Source organism: Chlorocebus sabaeus, chromosome 13, assembly GCF_047675955.1.
Source record: "Chlorocebus sabaeus isolate Y175 chromosome 13, mChlSab1.0.hap1, whole genome shotgun sequence".
Lineage (NCBI taxonomy): Eukaryota > Metazoa > Chordata > Mammalia > Primates > Cercopithecidae > Chlorocebus > Chlorocebus sabaeus.
The window spans coordinates 4,284,348-4,306,688 of NC_132916.1; the positions used below are offsets into that span (position 1 = coordinate 4,284,348).

Genomic DNA, 22,341 nt, shown 5'->3' on the forward strand with positions numbered 1-22,341 from the left:
CCACTGTATTCCAACCTACGAAACAGAGTGAGACCCTGTCTCTAAAAAAAACAAAAAAAACAAAAAAAAAAAACAAAAAACAAAAAAAACTAAAGAAATAGAGTTTTATGCAAAACTCTCTGCCTACAGACTTTGACATGGTAGAAGTTAAAAGCAAATCGCCCTCATATGCTAGTAGTAAAATGACTGCACATTCTCCAAATAGAGACTATTTTAAAATTAGGTTGAACTAATGTGAGAAAAGTACAAATCATGGTTAGGAAGGTGTTTCCAATCGCTTTTCTTCTGAGTGTTGTTTGCAACATACATGTTGCTCATTTCCTGTGAGTGGGGTGCCTTCCTCCCGCTGGTCCTGTTCCCACAGCAGGGCAGCAAAGGGGGGACTTAGGCACCTCCAGAGGGATTAGCCACCAGGGGCCAACAGTGACTTCCTGTTTCCAGGGTAGGCTTAATCACGACACCCTGTCCTCGGAAACCGTATGTCTCCATGGGGTTGAAACAACTTTATCTGTTATCCTAAGACATCGGCTACAGATGCTGGGCAAGGGAAAGGAGCCTGCATATGTCTAAACAACAGGGCGGGTCTGACCTGCGCACCATCCCCAGCATCTCTTGGTGAGAGCCGTGCGCCTCACCTCATTTTGTGGCTGGTTTGTAATTCCCAGAACAAGGCAGGAGGGGCACAGTGGCTGGAGGCTTGCTGAGGATGGTACCCACTGCGGAGGGTGGGACACATTCTGTTACTTGGTTGCAGTTGCATGAGCTCCCTGCACATGCTTCTCCACCCAACCTTATAACCTCTTAACATTCATGTTTGAAGTCTTGTACTCTTTTTTTTTTTTTTTGAGACAGAGTCTCACTCTGTCACCCAGGCTGGAGTGCAGTGGCATTGTCTCAGCTCCCTGCAACCTCTGCCTCCAGGTTCAAGCGATCTTGTGCCTCAGCCTCCTGAGTAGCTGGGATTACAGGCATACACCACCATGTCTGGCTAGTATTTGTATTTTTAGTAGAGACCAGGTTTTGTCGTGTTAGCCAAACTGGCTGGTCTTAAACTGTGGACCTCAAGCCACCCACCCACCTCAGCCTCCGAAAGTGCTGGGATTACAGGCATGAGCCACCTTGCCCAGCCTGTACTCGTCTTTTTAAATGTAAATCTTATACTAGTTGTGAAAGAAAGGACTCGCCATGAATTTCCAGGCAGTCTCAGGCTGTCTCTTGGTCGGGTGTGAGATTGAAGTGGTTGGGCCACCTGGGGCCAGACTTTATCCAAACTCAAGGGTCCACCAGCAGATACCACCCAGAAGCCTAAAGTAGACCTCTCACTGCCACGTGCTGTGTTTGTTCCAGATCATCGATAAGAGCAAGAGAGACCCCTCGGAAGAGATCGAGATCCTGCTGCGGTACGGCCAGCACCCGAACATCATCACCCTCAAAGATGTGAGTGGTCCTCGTGCAGCAGCAGCTCCACTTCCTTCTGTTTCTTCAACTGACACAAAACAGCTCCCATTCACTCTGAGCAAGCTTCCTCACATCTCATGCCTGTCTGAGCTGGTTTCCACCACCCACATATCTCAGTCACTTGCAGCTGACTTGCTGGACGGTGTACTCAAGTCTTTTTGATAGCCACCGCCCCAGTCATGGAGGGAGCAAGTAAAACAGAGGAAGAGAGAGCTCGTGTGAATGACAGCCCACAGGTGGAGTCTCTCATAGAGGCCCATGGGCTGCAGGGTTTGGGATCCAGCAGCAGAGAGAGGAGACAATTTTCCTCCTCACGCTCCAACTCCAAACTGATTCCAGCATTGTGAACCTAGAGCCACAGGGTATTGGGCCTACCTCAGTTTCCCTCATGCATAGTGATAGGTGCATGCAAAGGGTCTTAATGAGCAAGCTTGGCATAAGAATAGCCAGAGCGGGCTGGGTGTGGTGGTTCACACCTGTAATCCCAGCAATTTGGGAGGCATAGGCAGGCAGATCATTTGAGGTCAGGAGTTCAAGACCAGCCTGGTCAACATGGTGAAACCCCATCTCTACTTAAAATACAAAATTAGCTGGGTGTGGTGGCACACACCTGTAATCCCAGCTACTCAGGAGGCTGAGGCAAGAGAATTGCTTGAACCTGGGAGGTGAAGGTTGCACTGAACCGAGATCACACCATTGCACTCCAACCTGGGCAACTAAGAGAGACTCCATTTCAAAAAAATCAAAAAATCAAAAGAATCATCAGAGCATATTTTTTAATTGAATTCATGAGATAAAAGCCAGTATGGAGGAAACCATCGTTTTCTATTGCTTCTCTGAAACAACAGCATGGCTCTGATACGTGACTTGGCCCTGGACTCTGCCTAGCCTCTCGGCGCTCCCAGCGCCTGGCCACTCAGTGCTGTCTGTGCGGCAGCAGCACAGACATCATGGGAAGCTGGTTAGAAATACAGAGGGCCAGGCCCCACCCCAGGCTGTAGGACCGGAACATGCATTTTAGCAAGATTCCCCCAAGATTGGATGTACATTACAGTTTGAAAAACACTGCCCTGAGGCCCTGCCTTTGCAAGGTGGTTTGCCAATATTTGCATTTCTTAACGTCTAAATATCTCCTGGCAGGCCGGGCACCGTGGCTTACACCTGTAATCCCAGCCCTTTGGGAGGCTGAGGCAGGTGGATCACTTCAGGTCAGGAGTTTGAGTCCAGCTTGGCCAACATGGCAAAACCCTGTCTCTACTAAAAATACAAAAATTAGCCGGGCATGGTGATGTGCACCTATAATCCCAGCTACCTGAGAGTCTGAGTCAGGAGGAATCGCTTGAACCCAGGAGCTGGAGGTTGCAGTGAGCTGAGATGGCACCATTGAACTTCAGCCTGGGTGACAGAGCGAGACTTCATCTCAAAATAATAATAATAATACTAAATATCTCCTGGCAGAGTCATGAAGCCGTTCATCTCAGCTAAGGACACACCCATCTCGTGTGTCCCTACTCAGTCTCTGCTTAGCAGTGGATTATTAAAACCATATTCTTCCTAAAAAGAGCACATCTGGTATGACAGGAATGGCCGTTCGCTTCTTCTCTGCAGAAGCCTTGTTTGCACTCCCATAGGACCCTGCGGTCCCAGCCTCTCCCCTCTGACTTCCTCTGCTGCCCCCTCTGGAGTAGTTGCTCTTTCGCAGTAACCAGCCGCGGTGACTGACATGCGCGTCCCTGAGGCCCATGTGCGCCCCTTCTTCCCTCCGCAGGTCTATGATGATGGCAAGTTCGTGTACCTGGTGATGGAGCTGATGCGTGGCGGGGAGCTCCTGGACCGCATCCTCCAGCAGAGATACTTCTCGGAGCGTGAGGCCAGTGACGTCCTGTGCACCATCACCAAGACCATGGACTACCTCCATTCCCAGGGGGTAGGAGCCATGCCTGGGGCAGCTGTCAGGGAGGAGGGAGCTTCAGGGAGGGAACCAAAACCACAAGGGTTTATGGGTTCAAGAGCTGAGAACGCAGATTGTCCTGGAATTCCTTCTGTGCCACCATTGTCCCTCTTGTGTCTGGAGGCTCAGTGACATGCAAGGGAAGAAAATTTCTCTTTTCCCGGCTGGGCGTGGTGGCTCACGCGTGTAATCCCAGCACTTTGAGAGGCCAAGACGGGCGGATCATGAGGTCAGGAGTTCGAGACCAGCCTGGCCAACATGGTGAAACCCCGTCTCTACTAAAAATAATAACAACAGAAAAAATTAGCTGGGCAGGATGGCACACACCTGTAATCCTAGCTACTCAGGAGGCTGAGGCAGGAGAATCATTTGAACGCGGGAGGCGGAGGTTGCAGTGAGCTGAGATAGCACCATTGCACCCCAGCCTGGGTCACAGGACGAGACTCCGTCTCAAAAAAAAGGAAAATTCTTTTTTCCCTCTGCCCATCTTAGTTCTTCGGTGGAGGCCGTATAAACAACACTGGCCAAAGACAGGTTAACAAGAGAAAAACAGAAGTTTATTAACATGTGCATCTCACATACACACGGGAGCACTCAGCCATGAATAACTCCAAGGAATTGTTAGAACTTGAGCTTATGTAGCATTTTAACAAAAGAACAGTAAATTTGCCGGGTGCAGTGGCTCACACCTGTAATCCCAGCACTTTGGGAGGCTGAGGCAGGTAAATCACCTGAGGTCAGGAGTTCGAGACCAGCCTGGCCAACATGGCAAAACCCCATCTCTACTAAAAATACAAAAATTGGCCAGACGTGGTGGCACACACCTGTAATCCCAGCTACTCAGGAGGTGGAGGCATGAGAATCGCCTGCACCTGGGAGGCGGAGGTTGCAATGAGCCAAGATCATGCCACTGCACTTCAGCCTGGGTGACAGAGCAAAACTCTGTCTCAAATTTTAAAATTTTTTTAATTTTAAAAAGAATAATAATTTTTAAAGAAAACAGAGAAAGGACTGCATGTCTAGGGCAGCAAACTGTGGGAAGCTACGTCTATGGGAAACTAATAGAAGATGAGGGCTAGTTAGGAGCATTTGTTATGGAGATCATTCTGGTGGCTTCTCCAGGCTGTAAGGGTCTAGAGTGTCCCTTCCGTCCTTCCAGGCAGAGAGGGCAGGAGGGACACCTTTACCCATTTATATCCTGCTTTTAGGTAAAGAAGGGGAAGGCAGAGGGCTTTGCTTATATCTGCATCTTTTCAGTTGTTTTCAGCTCAAAATAATCCTTATGGCAAAGCAGCATATTTTGGGGTGACTGACTCTGCTACCCTTTGAGAGTCTAAAATCATTTGTACCAACTTTAGCCAAAAATCTTTGGCCTCAATCAAAAGAAATTGAGAATTTTCGTTGCTTGCAATGGGTAACGTTGAATTCATTAACCAGTGCGCAGGGACGCTGAGGCAGGGCTGGTGGTGATGCCTGGGTTCATGTGGGCCTCACCGTGATCCAGGCTGCACTTCAAGCTCTTCATTCACTGACTCCCTAGCCCTAGATCACACCCACTGTGCAGGCGAGGGGCACAGGAGTTTGAGTATCTTGCCCAAGGTCACACATGAGTAGGTGGCCAGTATGGTTGGACCCCCGCCCTCTGGTTCCAGGCAGTGCTCTCCATCCCAGCCCTGGCCTCACAGGGAGGCGGCTGTACCGTATCACACGTTTCCCCTGTGCGCCGTCTCTTCCCAGTGTTTCTCCTGAAGCAGGAAATACGGTCTTAGCCAGCTGTGTGCGTAGTCCTGAGCCTTCAGAATGCAGTCATCTCCAAACAGGGGAATATTCTTCCAGGACCACACACTGGATCTTTTCTGTGTGGTCACCCGGTGGTCTTGAGCATTAAGCTCTTCCAGGTTTTCCCAGTACAGTCAAACTCAGGGGAAGCCCTTCGGATGATGTTTTCTGCAGATCTGCTCATATTTAATGAGCGGAGGCAATGGAAGTGAAACCACAATCTTTCATTTCCTTGCCGTCAAGACCTCTGCAAACCAGGCCTGACTGCTGGAGTGTGTCCCTTTAATTCCCTTCTACATCCTCCCACTGGATTTTATTAGGACAATTGAGGCGTTCAGGATCCAAGCTGTACAAAGACACACCACATGTCCTCACAATGGCCCTCTGTCCCCTCAGAACACATTGCTTTCTGCCCTAAATAGCCACTTTGCTTTGAGGTGCGCTGGCCCCACCATCATTGCAGCCAGCGCAGTCCTCCATGGGAGCCCTCAGAGCATGATTGCAGAGTGACTGCATGATCACATGGCCCCGGTCCATCTCCCCCACGAGGTGGTGCGCCCAGGACAGCAGGTGCCTGATCTGTGCCACTCACTGGCACTGCTCCAACACCTGACAGAGCATGGGGGTGGGCACACAGGGAATAATTACTGAATGAATATCATCTTTAAAATGTTTTTCATTCCCATCACCAGAGCTCACCACATTTCCTTTTATGTGACAGCTCCAGTAAGCTGCAGCCTCATCTTGGAGAGGTACTCACTTATTTACTCAAATATTCATTCACTGTAAAAGCAGGTGACACAAGGGGCTCAGATGTGAGTGACCATCACAGGAGAAGAGGAGAAGGTGGGGGGCCCTCTGGAGAAGACAGCAGCTGTTGACACTGCTGGCCTGCTGCCTCCTTGCAGGACCTGCTGGGAAGACGATTCCCAAAGGCACCCTCCCCTCCTAATGCACCTGCCCTCCCTCTCCTGCTCAGTTCTCGGCCCCCAAGTAGGCACCGTGCCTTCTGCCTTGCAGGTTGTTCATCGAGACCTGAAGCCGAGTAACATCCTGTACAGGGATGAGTCGGGGAGCCCGGAATCCATCCGAGTCTGTGACTTCGGCTTTGCCAAGCAGCTGCGCGCGGGGAACGGGCTGCTCATGACGCCCTGCTACACGGCCAACTTCGTGGCCCCGGAGGTGAGCATTCCCAGCCTGCAGACCCAGGCCCCTCCGTCTGCAAAGAGGCGCTCTGCCCCTCCCACTGCAGAGCCACTGGACAGCGGGGACAGCAGAGGCGGCTTGAGCCGCGTCAGCAGTGGTGTTGGGAAACAGAAATGAGAACCTTCAGTCTCCTGAGCCAGAGGCCAATCTTGCTTAAACACAGTTGTTCTTATTCTCATTTTCCCACTTGAAAAAACTTTTCAACAGTAACATTTTTATGTAAAATTGTCTTCTGTAGACAATTTGGATGAAATCTCCATATTTATTCCAAGTTAGAGAGATGTTACTGTAGTCTCCTTATACAACCAGGACACAGAGCTGTGATTCACCTGGGATGGGAGATGGATCCGTCATAGCTCAGGGAGCAACTAAGTTTACGGATTTCCTCTGCACCCCAGTTCTCACTCCAGATTGGTTCCCCGGCAGCAGCAAGTCAGCAGCTGCTCCAGGGTGATTTGCCACTGAAAGCTCACGTTGGTCAGTGTCTGTGTCTGCTCCCAGCCCCACTTAGAGCAGCTGTCAAGGCACCTGGTGAACTTCTCTCTCTTTTCACGTTTCCCAGGAACACGTTCCATTAGGTTCTGAAGTCAAGGATGTATTTATAAAGCTAAGCCCAATTTCTTGCCTTTGAGAAAAGCCACGGAATCTGAGCCAGTGGTAAAAAGAGGAAGGGAAGGGCGGTGGCTGATGCTGCCAGTGGGATGGGGGAGGAGGGAACTGGGAAGAAAGGCAGACTTCAGAGTCTGTGTGGATCCCGCGGGTTCTTGATGGAACTGGACCAGAGCTGCTCCGGTGGGAGGGGAGTCAAGCGAGCAGCCAGGCCTGAGGCACCTCTCGTGGGGGTCTTGGAGCTATTTGAGGGGTCACCCAGGGCCACTGGTGCACGGTAAAGATGCTTCTGCGTGCTGAGACATGAATGGACGTGCAGCCAGGGGCTGGGCTGAGAGGCTGTTTTAGGTTATGCAGGGGTTATCTAGACACGTGAGCAACCTCTGGCCCCTTTAAAAATAACCAGGTTTGGCTGGGTGTGGTGGCTCATGCCGTAATCCCAACACTTTGGGAGGCTGAGGCAGGTGGATTACCTGAGGTCAGGAGTTGGAGACCAGCCTAGCCAACATGGTGAAACCCCATCTCTATTAAAAATACAAAAATTAGCCAGGTGTGGTGGTGTGTGCCCATAGTCCCAGCTACTCGGGAGGCTGAGGCCAGAGAATCACTTGAACCCAGGAGGCAGAGGTTGCAGTGAGTCAAGATCACGCCACTGCACTCCAGCCTGGTTGAAAAAGCAGGACTCCATCTCAAAAAATAAAAATTTAAAAAAAAAGTAACCAGGTTATAAGTCTTTGTTCTTGCCTTACTTAATCAACATTAATATTGATAATATTACAGGGGAGGAAAATCACGTTTTCCTCATCCCTCTTAAGTTCTTAGCTGGACCAGACCCCTGTGACAAAAGACAGATTAACAAGAGAAAAAGAAGTTTACTAACACATCTTCTGATGTTTGCATGGGAGATGCCCAGGGAATGAGTCGTTCTCACAGAGGTGGCTTTGAGTCCAGCCTACATGACATCTGCAACAAAGAACAGAGAATTTTTAGAGACCTGGCAAGACGAAGAGGGCTTTGGGTCTCCAGGGACTGCAGCTTGGGGAGGTACAGGGCTGGCCGATGGAGGCTGGTTCCATATGGGACCACATGGGTCCAAAGCTGTCCCTAGGGAAAGCCTTTGTCCTCTCTGGTGGGGGGTGGGTACCTTTTGTCTTAATCCATGTCCTGATTTTAGACAAATGGAAGACACAGAGCGCTCCTGCATCTGCTTCTCCTTAGGTATCTTCAGCTCAGCGCCCTTCACGCCTATGCAGCGTATTTTGGGGTGGCATATTCTGGTCTCCCACAATATTGATTTTATTGATCACAGAATGCCCTAGGTTGTGATACTCCTTTGCCATTTACAAAGCACTTTTACCAACTTTTTTTTTTACTTTTACTCTCATCCACCATACGAAGTAGGCAGGGTATAATCTGTTAACCATGTTTCGCAGATTCAGAAAGCACAAGCTCCGTGTGTGTAAGTGACTGCTGAAGGCCGCCCAGCTGATGGATTAGGAAGTGAGGCTTGCACCGTGAGCACCACATTCATTCAGCACGTGCTGGCTGGTCCCCTCCATGGTGCAGGCTCGCACACGGTGGCAGCGATACAGAGAGGAAAGGACAGGCTCCTCGCTCTCATCTCTAAGGAAATTGAGCTGAGCTCTCCCAGCTCGATATTTAATGCTAAATCCAATTATCTGCAGTAATCCATGAGCACTGATGCGGCTTCTTTTGTTGTAACTCAACTGTAACTATCTCAGAGGATTGCCCTCTACTGAAGTATGTAATCCTAGGATGCATGCAAGTTTTGCTGCTTTAACAGTTCTTCAGAAAAATTAAACATTATCATGTAGCCCAGAATGGAACTTCTGGGTATATACCCAAAAGAATTGAAGGCAGGGACTCAAACAGACATGTGTCCACCCATGTTCACAGCAGCACTATTCACAACAGCCGAAAGGTAGAAGCCACCCGAGTATCCCTTGGTGGATGAATGGGTAAGCAAAACGTGGCATGTACACACAGTGGAACATTGTCCAGCCTGCAGAAGGAAGAAACTTCTGACACGTGGAAGAACCTTAGGGTGTTATACTCAGTGATATTAGCCAATCACAGAAAGACAAACATTGCATAATTCTACTCATATGAGGTCCCTAGAGGAGTCAGATTCATACAGATGGAAAGTACAAGGGTAGGTGTTAGGGGCTGGGGGACAGGGAATTGTTGTTTAATGGGGACAGTTTCAGTTTGGGAAGGTGAAAATGCTCTATGGATAGATGGTGGTGGTGTTGGCACCATGATGTGAATAAGCTTAATGCTACTAAACTGTGCACCTAAAAAGGGCTTTGATGGTCAATTTTATGTTATACGTATTTCACCATAACAGAAAAATCCTTCTGCCTTAAAAATTAAAGCCCTCCTTTTTAGCCTGTCTGTCATGTGTCTGGCAAGAGCACTGGTTCACCATGTGGCTGTCCTGGGAGGAGTCCCACTGCAGTACCTTAGGGTTGGCTTTGCATTAAGAAACAGTGGTCACACCAAAGACACAGCAGTGTCCTCCTCCTAGTCCCCAGCTTGCTGGCATGGGATACAGCTGGAGAAATGTGCTGTCAACCTGAATGTCCTTTGTGAAGGCATGCCGGTGTCCTGTCATTCCCTCCTAGGTCCTGAAGCGTCAAGGCTACGATGCAGCGTGTGACATCTGGAGTTTGGGAATCCTGTTGTACACCATGCTGGCAGGGTAAGCAGTCGCCTCAGACAGGTGTCAGGAGGAGACACGGGGCAGCAGCCTCAGTGACTGGTCTGTTAGGGGACCAGGGCCAGCCCCGTCCTAGTGTGCGCATGTGGGCAAACCCAGTGCGTATGTAAACACTCCCAGGCCTTGAGTGAACACTCGCAGACTTCCTTAGCCCCTCAGGACCACTGGACAAGAGCAAGAAATGTAGTCACACATTTTCTTTAAACTCAACTCATGAACAAAATATCCAACATTTTGCCAGCATAGTCCCCATTCTCTCTGCTGACCCTGCCACTGTCTTAAATGGTAGCAACACATGTGCCTTCCAGACATCCTCTTAAACCAGAAGCATCCATAGCAGCTTCAGGGTCAAACAGCATCTGTACCTGGGTTTCATGGTCGTGAGTCATGCACCGGCCGGTTCATTGTGGTGAGACACGTGGTGTTACAAAAAGTGGCCTGGGCCTGCCATCCAGACAGCTAACTTCCATCTGAGCCCCACTCGCCACTAGCCATGACTCTGGGCTAAACACTTGAACCTGTACCGGCCTCCCTTCCCTGAGTGAGAAGAGGACACACCGTGGCTGCTTTTAGGCAGGAAGGTCTAGGATCCTACAAGATCCGCTGCTTCCTATTACGTTTATTAAATACTTGAATGGAGGCAAAAAGAAAAGAACCCTAGACCATCCAATCCTGTGTGCTCTAGCAAAATGGCCTGAATGCCCCCATGAGAATGAATGAGCTCGGCCTGCTTTTCACGTATTTCATCAATAGGTAGTGTCCACAGCAGAAGAAGAGTAAATCAGGCGCCTGAAGCCGCACCCCGAGGACTGCAGTAGCAAAGGAAGGGACCTCAGTTTCTTACCAATACCACAGTCAGGTTATTTTGTGATGCTTCTAATACTCACTTTGCCTATATGGAAAACTAGATCACAAACTTTCCCACTAGAGGAAGCGCTGGCAGCACACGTATCCTTCCTTTTCTAGGAGTGTGTGGGTGTGTGTGAAGGTGGGACACCAGGAATACCTCCCACACATTGGAATACAGTCAGGGCTGCATGAAGCATGTATGTGTATTCATGCATACACTCTGCATTTGCAATGGAGACTCAAAAAGTTAACTTGTCAAAGAACACAGAGTTGGTAATACATCCACCGTGGGTCTTGCAGACTCCACATCTCAGGCTCTCTTGCATGATGCTACACCGTCACCATGGAAACCATGGCACCAGGCAACTCACTAGGCCACCCCATCCCAGTTTACCTGGGTCCAGGGGGGATAGAGCACAGGTCTCACAGGGCTCTCCCACTTGCCCATCAACCTCTAGCCACCCAATGGCTAAGGAAGGAAAACGGGCATAGTGTTAAGAGGTAAGTTTCGCTTCCCCGTGAATCCTGGCTGCAGAGCAGAGGAGGGGGAAGCGAAGCGCTATTCTTTTTAACAGCCGAGGGGTGATAGCAACTTGCAAACTTTATTTTAGGTTGTAAAGTGGAAGCTCATTACCACAAATTGTCTAATTATACAGATTTACCCCTTTTGCAAACGGGCCAGACGATACCCCTGAGGAGATTTTGGCGCGGATCGGCAGTGGGAAGTATGCCCTTTCTGGGGGAAACTGGGACTCCATATCTGACGCAGCCAAAGTGAGTACATGTCCCAGCGTCGCTTTTAAATATTCAGATTCTGAAACAGCCATATTATTTCTGAGGAAGCCAGTGGATAGGTTTTATATAAGTAGTGTAGGTATTTTATCCTCAGCATCTTTTTTTTTTTTTTTTTTTCTTGAAATGGAGTCTCACTCTGTCTCACCTAGGCTGGAATGCAGTGGCACAATCTCGGCTCACTGCAGCCTCCGCCTCCTGGGTTCAAGTAATTCTCCTGTCTCAGCCTCCCAAGTAGCTGGGACGACAGCTGTGTACAACCACACCCGGCTAACTTTTTTGTATTTTTAGTAGAGACTGGGTTTCACCATGTTGGCCAGGCTGGTCTCGAACTCCTGACCTCAAGTGATCCACCCACCTCGGCCTCCCAAAGTGCTGAGATTACAGGTGTGAGCCACCACGCCTGGCCTTATCCTCGGCATCTTTTAAGCCTTTCATCTAAAAACATTATTTCCAAAAACATTTTTAGCATGTTCACATTTTCTAGTGTCTTGGTATGTTATACAAGGTTCTCCAAAGAAAAAGAACGTGTGTGTGTGTGTGTGTGTATGTAGTGTGTGGAGCGAGAGAGAGAGAGATTTATTTGTAAGAAATTGGCTCACGTGACTGTGGGGACGGGGAAGTCTGTGACTGCAGGGCAGCCGGCAGGCTGGAGCCCCAGGGAAGAACGGATGGGGCAGTTGCCCAGCACAGGCTGTCTGCCACAGAACTCCCTCCTCCTCAGGGGAGCACAGTCTTTTTCCTAAGGAGGACTTCCACTGACTGGATGAAGCTGACCCACATTGTGGAGGGTAACTGCTTTACTCAAAGTCAACTGACTTAAGTGTTAACCACATCTGAAAAAAACCTTCACAGCAACATCTAGACTGGGTAACATAACCCAGCCACATTGACACATAAATTTAACCACCACGCTTTTAGCAATATTGCAGAATGATTGCCCTGCATGTTCATAAACCAACCAAGTAAAGCTCTGGTTCAGAGATGTACTTCTATTCTTGTAAAATACTTGGAATTTGGCCTTGTCTGCAGTCCACACAGTTTATAACCTGCCTTATTTCCTTTGACCATCAGGCAGTTTTTTGCTTGGCATCATCAAATTCCTATCTAATCCAATAGTAAATCATAATCCAGTCACTGGTTAGCAGCACCAAGAGCTGTTTCCCATGTTCATGTAAAAGGGCTGGAAGAGAAGGAGTCAGGGGCTCTGATTCCAATTCTGCTGTTGTCATCTCAGTGCAACCTCATGCAGTGAGGGTGGAGGTGACGACTGTAGAGATTATGGTGGAGGTAATGGCGGGAATGATGATGGAGGTGATGGTGTAGGGACGGCAGAAGTGGTGGCAGAGGTGGCAACAGCGATGATGGAGGTGATGGTGAAGGCATGGTGGAGGGGATGATTGTGGAAATGATGGTGGAGATAGTGGCAGGAGTGATGATGGAGGTGATGGTGGAGGGACGGTGGAGGTGATGATGGTGGAGGTAATGGTGGAAGCAACGATGGATGGCAAAAGTGGTGGCAGAGGTGGCAGCAGTGATGGTGGAGGTGATCATTGTGGAGGTGATGGTGGGAAATGATGGAGGTGATGAAGGGATGGCAAAAGTGGTGGCAGAGGTGGTGGTGATCATGGAGGTGATAGTGGGAGTGGTGGGAGATGATAGTGAGAGGTGATGATAGTGATTGTGGAGGTAATGGTGGAGGTGATGGGAATGATGGTGAGGGTAATGGCAGAGATGATAGTGGAGGTGATGGTGGAGATAATGGAAGGTAATGGCAGAGATGATGGTGGAGGTGATGGGGAAGCATGGCAAGTGATGGTGGAGGGTGATGGTAGAGGTGATGGAGGAGGGATGGCAAGGGTGATGGTAGAGGTGACAGAAAAAATGGTGAGGGTGATGATGGAGGTGGTGAAGATGATGGTGAGGGTGATTGTGAAGATGATGGTGAGGGTGATGGTGAGGGTGACAGAGGAAGGACGGTGAGCATGATGGTGGAGGTGGTGATGAAGATGATGGTGGAGGTGATGGAGGAAGGATGGTGAGCATGATGGTGGAAATGGTGGTGAAGATGATGGTGAGGCTGATGGTGGGAATGATGGAGGAAGGATGGTGAGGATGATGGTGGAGATGGTGAAGATGATGGTGAAGGTGATTGTGGTGAGGGTAATAATGAGGGCAATAGTGAGGATAATGTGGGGGTAATAGAGGAAGGATGCTGAGGATGATGATGGAGGTGATGGTGAAGATGATGGTGAGGGTGGTGGTGGGGGTGATAGAGGAAGGATGGTGAGGATCATGGTGGAGGTGATGGTGAGGATGGTGGTGGGGGTGATGGAGGAAGGGTGGTGATGATGGTGGAGGTGATGGTGAAGATGATGGTGAGGATGGTAGTGGGGGTGAGGGAGGAAGGATGGTGATGTGGTGATGATGGTGGAGTTGATGGTGAAGATGAGGGTGAGGGTGGTGGTGGGGGTGATGGACGAAGGATGGTGATGATGGTGGAGGTGATGGTGAAGATGAGGGTGAGGGTGGTGGTGAGGGTGAGGGAGGAAGGATGGTGATGGTGGAGGTGGTGGTGAAGATGAGGGTGAGGGTGGTGGTGGGGGTGAGGGAGGAAGGATGGTGAGGATCATGGTGTAGGTGGTGGTGAAGATGATGGTGCGGGTGAGGGAGGAAGGATGGTGAGGGTGATGGTGGAGGTGATGGTGAAGATGAGGGTGAAGGTGGTGGTGGGGGTGAGGGAGGAAGGATGGTGAGGGTGGTGGTGGGGGTGAGGGAGGAAGGATGATGATGATGGTGGAGGTGATGGTGAAGATGAGGGTGAGGGTGGTGGTGGGGGTGAGGGAGGAAGGATGGTGAGGATAGTGGAGGTGATGGTGAAGATGAGGGTGAGGGTGGTGGTGGGGGTGAGGGAGGAAGGATGGTGAGGATGGTGGAGGTGATGGTGAATATGAGGGTGAGGGTGGTGGTGGGGGTGAGGGAGGAAGGATGGTGATGATGGTGGAGGTGGTGGTGAAGATGAGGGTGAGGGTGGTGGTGGGGGTGAGGGAGGAAGGATGGTGAGGGTGATTATGGAAATGATGGCAGAGGTGATGGCAGCTGGCATTTAGTGAGCATATCCCAGATGTCAGACCCTGACAGTTCAAGTGCTGCTGTCCACACCCTCACTTTGTCTTAAATGAGTGTAGGACTTGTCTTAGTTCTGGTTCCCAAAATAGAGCCTCAGACTAGGTCGTGGGTGCTGGTGGTTTGTCTGGAAGGCCATCTTGGAAGCTGGTGTGGGAGCAGGGAGAAGGTGTTGGGATAGGAGCAGAGTCAAGGATAAAGGCACATTGTCAAGATCACTGCTGCAGGCAGAGGTCTCTGCCGCCTCACAGGGCCTCGCCAACCCTTCCTGCCCCTCACCACCAGTCCCTGCCATCAGCACATCCCACCCCTGTCTTTTCCCTGTGCCTCTTCCTTTCTCTTACTTGGCATACAACAGAACCTCCAGTCCTCCAAACACCAGCAAGGCTACAGATTAGTATGTCTTTCTCCACGTCCTACAGGTATAGAGTAAAAATACTGCTTCTCTCAGTGTCTTGACTGTAAGATCATGAAAGAGTTAATAAAGCACTCTGCTTTTGTTTTTACACCTGAAAATGACAACACTCATATACTTCTAGGAGATACTTGTTTCAAGAAATTACCAAGGTTAATGTTATCAAATATCAAACAGCATTAGATTTTTCTGTATGAAAAAGATATTGTTATTGTGCATAGTATTTCTTAGTTGTTTCATGACCAAAAATTCTAATGAGTAATTCCACTTCACATTCTATATGCACTCTTTTTTTTTTTTTCGAGATGGACTCTTGCCACGTAGCCCACGCTGGAGTGCAATGGTACAATCTCGGCTCACTCCAACCTCTCTGCCTCTTGTACTCAAGTGATTCTCCTGCCTCAGCCTCCCAAGTAGCTGGGATTATAGGCGCCTGCCACCACACCCAGCTAATTTTTGTATTTTTAGTAGAGATGGGTTTCACCATGTTGGCCAGGCTGGTCTCAAACTCCTGACCTCAAGTGATCCATCCACCTCGGCCTCCGAAAGTGCTGGGATTACAGGCATGAGCCACCGTGCCCAACCGCATTCTAACTCATTTTATTACCTCTTCAAATGTGGTGGGAACACTAAGGAAGGAGAGTAGGCTAGTGGATAGAAGATGGATTCTCATCTTGGATCTTCCTCGGGCAGTGATGTCTTCATCTGCAAATTAGGAAAAGTAATATTTGCCCCATTTACCTCAAGGATGACTATGGTGATTACAGCAGAAGCGTCAGGTGTGTCTGCAAATGTAATTCACACGGTCACCAAGTACTCCGCCAATGTAATTCACCGTAGTAGAATGTTCACTGTATTGTGTGTGTATGTGTACACACATGTGGAGTCTCGTTTTAGAGGTTTTTACTGCTATGACTTTACAATGAAATAGAAAAAGACCTTTATTGCACATGAACCCATTGGACATATCTGATGGCTCTAGATTGTAGATGTTACAGTTTGTGATTATTTGTAGTAAATAACTGTGGGTAGTCCTGATAAAACTAAGTATGTGCGTCATGAGGAGTTGATTTCTACCTGTGGAATATTTATTATTTCAGCTTCTCCCTTTGGAAAGATATCATTGTTACAAGAAACAGTGTTTCATCGATTTACATGCATCCTCTAACATTTCCACATTTAACTTCCTTTTAGACATGAAAAATGTAATAAAAGATAAACCTTCAGTGAACTTCTAAGTTTGCTGATACGTAAAGCTAAAAACCATTGACATACTTCTAAACCTGAAAGTGAACACTTGACCCCAAAATGCAAAGACCCACACTCGCATAGCATAGTGGTTGGGTGTTGCTGTAGAGGGAGAGAAGAAGTTCTGCTGGGGAGGCTCTCTGACCCAGCACAGATGACCCAACCATCCCCCGCACTCTTGTGCCCTTCCCTGGCAGGACGTCGTGTCCAAGATGCTCCACGTGGACCCTCATCAGCGCCTGACGGCGATGCAAGTGCTCAAACACCCGTGGGTGGTCAACAGGGAGTACCTGTCCCAAAACCAGCTCAGCCGACAGGACGTGCACCTGGTGAAGGTACCAGCAGGCGACAGTGAGGACACAGTGGTGGGAATGGGAAACCCAGAAGAGAACCTGATACCTTGCAATTACTCTGAAGAAACCAGGGAGTGCAGAGAAAGAGCCCATAGCAGCCCCAAACTGCACCACCGGCCCACTTACCTTCCCGCACTTCACCAGATACATGCAGTCACGCACAGGGCTCCTCTCTGATTAGGTGGCAGCCTCTGCGGACGTGGTGGCGGCTGGTGTGGCTGTTCCACTCAAGTTCAAAGCCTCCATTCTAGGCCACACATGCAAAAAAGTCCCCACTTCATAAGTGACTTACATTCAGGCAGCAGTTGCCTCTCAGGCACCCCATCCTCTGGGTGGGACTCCTCTTCTCAGAAGTAGAGACCGTCCCACCCCAGCAGGACTAGGCATGACCCAGTTAGGAGCAGTCCCCTCCAGATCCATTCTGAGAACTGGGATTCACTCCAGGATATGCCTGTTCCTCCAAATGAGTCCAGACTCCTCAACAGTGGCCAAAGTCCAGGTTGACAGGCCCTGGCATTTGCTGTGCGTGTGTCCTAGGACCCAGCAAGCCCCAAAACAGACCTGGCCTCACTGTCAGAATGCAGGGGATCACACGACCTCAGCTTGGGGGCTCCACAAGAGTCTAAAACATTTTCCCCCAAGGCACAAGCACAGTGCGAGGGTGGCACGGGGCGGGGGGCAGGTGCAGGAATGAGAAGCGCCCTGTCTCCTGGGGCCCACAGGCGCTGGCCCCCTGTGGCGGGCTCACAGTACCCCATGCTCCAGGGACGCTGGGGAAGCTCCGATTTCCCCCACATTGCCTGGGGGCAGCTGAGGCCCATGGAGGCCCCGGGCTCCGGCTCCACCCACGGAGTGAGTCACCACGGTTCTCACCCTTGTCCTCTGTTTTGCAGGGCGCGATGGCCGCCACCTACTTTGCTCTGAACAGAACGCCTCAGGCCCCGCGGCTGGAGCCCGTGCTGTCGTCCAACCTGGCTCAGCGCAGAGGCATGAAGAGACTCACGTCCACGCGGTTGTAGCAGGTGGGACCCTGGCCCCAGCGTCCCCCGCCAGCGTCCTCGTGGGCTCGCAGACCCCGGCCTCGGAGCCCATCTGGCACCCAGAGTGACCACAAGTCCAGCAGGGAGGCGGCGCCCGCCCTCGCCGTGTCTGTGTTTTCTTTTTCAACCCCGGAGAGGGTCCTGACCCGGGGGCTTCTCCAAGCCTCACTGCGCCAGCCTCGCCGCCCGCTCTCTTTTCTCCCAAGCAAAACCAAATGCGCCCCTTCACCTCACGTGCCCGTGCGAGGCCGGGGGCTTCTTTCAGAACCCGCGGGTCTTCTCATATCACGGCTTCTATTTCTGCCAAGAGATCTGTTTTCCAATTATGAAGCCGGTCGGTTTAGTCAGACTCCTGATGCCGACGTCCCGGGTACCCGGTGGGAAAGTGGCAGTGCGAGGGCGCAGCCGTCGGTGGTTGCAGGGCCCTAGAGGGCTGGGGTGACCTGGTATCCTGGGGCTCCCCACGGGCTGGATGAGGGGGTTGGCACTGTGGCATCCAGGGGGAGACGCCTGGTTCTGCCCAAAATAATCCAAAGAGCCGTTTCCTCCTCGCCCTTCAGTTTTTGCCTGAGGTGCTGGTTAGCCCATCCTATCCTCTGTCCCAAATTCAAAGGAGTAAGAGCCCAGGCGACAGCAAGGCGGGCTGGATCTTTGCCTTGAGAGCTCCGTGTCACCATGGATGGAAGGGGGTGCCTCCCGGAGGAGCCTGTGTCCACCTTGAGTCTTGGCTTTCCCCGGGGGGCCAAGCGCACTGGGCTGCCCTTGGTCCCCAGCTGCGGTGGTCACACAGCTACCCGGAGGCTTTGCAGGGAGCCGTGGGTTCTCACGCCTTCTCAGCCCTGCGTCAGCTTCCTGTGTGCTCACCCAAAGCTGTGGTTCTGCTGTGTTCACTTCGATTTTTCTGGTCTACGGAGAAACTGTGAATTTGAGAAATGGAGCTCTGTGACTTCCCACCCAGTCCTTCTCAGTCCAACTAGAGGCTGGAGGGAGACGCAGGCCCCACCCAGCAGACCCAGGGGCAGGGGCACAGGTCGGAGGGCAGCGGAGATCAGCGTGGACAGGAGCGATGCACTTTGTAGATGCTGTGGCTTTGTGTTGCGTTTTGTGTCTCTGTTGCACAGATCTGTTTTCACACAGATCCGTATTCCCTGGGGTGTGCACACAGGGTGGGTGTGGGGCATTTAGGCCATGCTGTGCTCTCGTTCATTGAGTAAAATCGAGTGAGAGGTTCCAGGCAGGAGGCTCGACGCCCAGTCCAGCCCGCAGAGGGAACACATGGGTCCTTCATTCTCCCGTAAGGGTGTTGAAGATGCTCCCCGGCGGCCCCCAAGTCAGGGGACCCAGCAAGTGCACTGGATGGGAGGGGACGCCACTCACCCCCTCACCCTGCATTGCTGAAGAGCCCCGCGTCTGCAGCAAGCGGAGCTTCAGGAGGCCTCCGCTGGCCACAGCCAGGTTTTCCCTAAGAAGATGTTATTGTGTTGGGTTTTGTTCTCCCTCCATCTCGATTCTAGTACCCAACTAAAAACAAAACAAAACAAACAAACAAAAATGTGCTGCATTCTGAAAAATAACTCCTTAGCTTGGTCTGATTGTTTTCAGACCTTAAAATACAAACTTGTTTCAGAAGCTTTAATCCATGAAGATTTTTTTTTTCTTAGAGAACCACAAAACATAAAAGGAGCAAGTCAGACTGAATACCTGTTTCCATAGTGCCCACAGGGCATTCCTCACATTTTCTCCATAGAAGATGCTTTTTCCCAAGGCTGGAATTACTTCCACCATGATGAATTTGCTTTTTAGGTCTTAATTATTTCATTTCTTTTTAGAACCTTAGGAAAAAGTGGATAATCCTTAGGTCCCAGAATTTGTCCTCCCAGAAATGAACAAAAGTCATCACCTCTTCTGCTTGCTACGCAGGCACAAGCTCATGGTCCTTTTCAGTCATCCTAGTTTGTACAGACTTAGCTTCTGAACTCTAAGAATGCCAAAGGGACCGACGAGACTCCCCATCACAGCGAACTCTGTCCTTACATATATTTGATGTGCATCAGCGGAGGAGAACACTGGCTTGGCCCTGCTCTGCCGAGGGTCTATGAAATACCTCTACTTTCCCTCCCATATCCAGAACAAAGTGATACTGGAAATCCTTCCACAAAAGTCAGCCTAAAGAAGCTATGGTATCATATGTTAAACTAAGCTTTCAAAACCCTTAGTGAAATAGCAGGTGACTGCTTTCAAGCAGCAGTCGACATGTAAATGAAGGTGTTCTTAGAATTCGCATTTTGCCAGCTCAGCGCACCTCCACGTCGAATGAAATGCTCTGTATGATTTGCACAAATGACATAGACCTCCCCAAAAGTTAATTGGCTCTCCTTGCTCACACAGATCATCTCATAACCACCACCCCCCGCCCCTGGGTCATGAAAATCACAGAACTTAATACGCACACTGAACCCTAGATCTCAGGCTTCCTGACCTACTGCGAGTGGCCCCTTGCTGGCCACCCTATAGGGTCCTCCTTCCCTGGCAGCCCCCTGTGTGGGAGAAATACCTGATTCTCCCAATCTGCAGTGGGAGAGCTTGGCTGAATTCCACCCCAAAGTCAAACATGGGCAAGAGGTGAAGATTTCACTTTTACCCTCAAGTCCGATTTGTCTGTGATTTTAAACTAACTGTGTATGTATCGATGTTTGGAAGATTGTTTGAATTTTAAAGTGGTAATAGTACTTAATGTTAGCCAGTATTGTTCATTAAATGGCGTTATCCTAAAGCTGCACTTGGGATTTTTACCTAACGCTTTACTGATTCTCTCAAGCACATGGCAAAGTTTGATTTGCACTCCGTTCATTTCTGACACGGTTTTGCTGCCTCCTACCTTTCTAAGCGTCATGCAAATTCGAGAACGGAGAAGGACACTGCCGGTCCCTGAGCAGTGCGGAGAGGGCCGCAGGTGGACTCCAGCGCAGCTTGAGGGGCTGAGGACGGAGGCTGCAGCGTCTGTGTCGTTCTACTGAGCACGCTTCTCTGCCTCGCTCCTGACTCAGCACTTTGTTCACTGGCTCAGCAGTTATGTTTACACATCATTTTTATGTTCCTGCTTTGTAATCCATGTTCGAGATGGGTGGCCACTGTACAGATATTTATTACGCTTTCCAGACTTTCTGAATAGATTTTTTTGAATAAACATGGTTTTATGAAGTGTAATCTTTTTCTAGCCTAACAATAACCTTTGGACTTTCTGTGTTGTTACCAATAACAGTCTGGATAGCTCCCTACTCCTCTGGCCCCTCCCGCTGGCTTCAGGCCATGACCACCTCTGCCACTACCATGTGACCCCTCATGGGGAGGTGAAGCAGCATCATGACCACTGCACCTCAGAGCCCTGTGCGTGAGTGTGTGCATGTACACATGTGTATGTGCACGTGTGCAGGTGGGTGAGCTCATGCCTATGTATGTGCACGTGTGTGTACTTATGTCTGTGTGCACACGTGTGTGTAGGTGGGTGAGTTCATGAGTGTGTACACATGTATGCTTATGTGTGTGCACGTGTGTGGGTGGGTGAGTTCATGCATATGCATGTGTGTGCACGTGGGCACTTATGTGTGTATATGTGGAAGTATGAGTTCATGCATGTGTGTACATGCATAAATGAGTGTGCATGAGAGCATATGTGCACATGTGAACATATGGATGTATGTGTGTGTATGTGCATTAGGGCCTGTGTGTCTGTGTGTGTGCATGCACTCCTGAGAGGAGCCCAGCTGTGTTATGGATCTGGGGCTGGCAAGAGACAGTGGATGGTCATCTTGTGCAGCAAAGCAGGTGCCCAGCACACGGCCCTGGGAACAGCCCTCACTGTGTCTCCTGTGCTTTGCCACCTGGTCTCAGCATGCCCAGCCCTTTTTAATACAGACATAAAGCCAGTCTGCACTCTTGGTCCTTGGCTCTCCAACCCAATTTATTCTTCCTATTTGGTAAATTCCTTCCTAACCAGCTTGTGTCAGCAAGCAGCACACACACACACACACAACACCGTGCAGACACATGCACACGCACACACCTTTGCTCCTGTGGTAGAATGCCCCATTTTCTGAGCTGCTCTCCCAGCAGGGTGAAGGGGGCCTTGCTGAAATCTATGAGACTCTCTGTGTAGGCAGGAGCCCTGGATCCCATGGAGGAAACTGCAGGACAAACAATAGATATAGAAAAAATCCTGCCTCCTGCTCTACCCAGGAAGTGCCCACAAAATGCCTACTGACAGAGGCATCATTTGAAAAAAAAATACCTTTTACATCCTCTATGTATCATTTTCTATTTCTGCCCTAGCAAATCCCACAAGCCTGTCGCATAAAACAGCAGCATCCACTATTGTCTTACAGCTCTGTAGGTCACAAGTCCAAGACAGGACTCTGAACTAAAACCGGTATGTGGGCAGCGCTGCTTCCTTCCAGAGGCTCTCAGGGAGAATCCGATTCTTTTCCAGCTTCCAGAGGCCATCTGTGCTCGGCAGCTCGCGGCCCCTCCTGCCTCCTCCAAATTCAGCAGTGGCAGGTGGAGTTCTTCTCACACCCTCTCCTCTGCCCGGCCGTTCTGCCTCCCTTTTCCAATTCTAAGCCCTGTGATCACACTGGCCCACCAGGATATTTGGGAAACTCTCCCTATTTTAAGGTGGTCTGATTAGCACCCTGAATTCCACCGGCAACCTCAGTTCCCCTTTGTCACAGCTTTCAGGGATTAGGATGTGGACTTTGGTGGGGAGATGGATTATCCCG

At 50.1% G+C, this 22,341-nt stretch overlaps 1 protein-coding gene across 6 annotated transcripts in view; it reads left to right on the forward strand.

Moving 5' to 3' along the window:
- RPS6KA2 (ribosomal protein S6 kinase A2) overlaps positions 1-20,767 on the forward strand; it is a 452,505-nt gene extending 431,738 nt beyond the window's left edge. For all 6 annotated transcript variants that reach the window (XM_008007794.3, XM_008007793.3, XM_073022282.1 and 3 more), the window contains 7 exons: positions 1,348-1,437; positions 3,227-3,385; positions 6,209-6,370; positions 9,649-9,725; positions 11,249-11,366; positions 16,371-16,508; positions 17,420-20,767. In XM_008007794.3, the coding sequence (XP_008005985.2) occupies positions 1,348-1,437; positions 3,227-3,385; positions 6,209-6,370; positions 9,649-9,725; positions 11,249-11,366; positions 16,371-16,508; positions 17,420-17,545 (870 nt within the window). In that variant the 3' untranslated portion in view covers positions 17,546-20,767. The remainder of the gene's footprint in view (positions 1-1,347; positions 1,438-3,226; positions 3,386-6,208; positions 6,371-9,648; positions 9,726-11,248; positions 11,367-16,370; positions 16,509-17,419) is intronic.
- Positions 20,768-22,341: the final 1,574 nt, after the last annotated feature.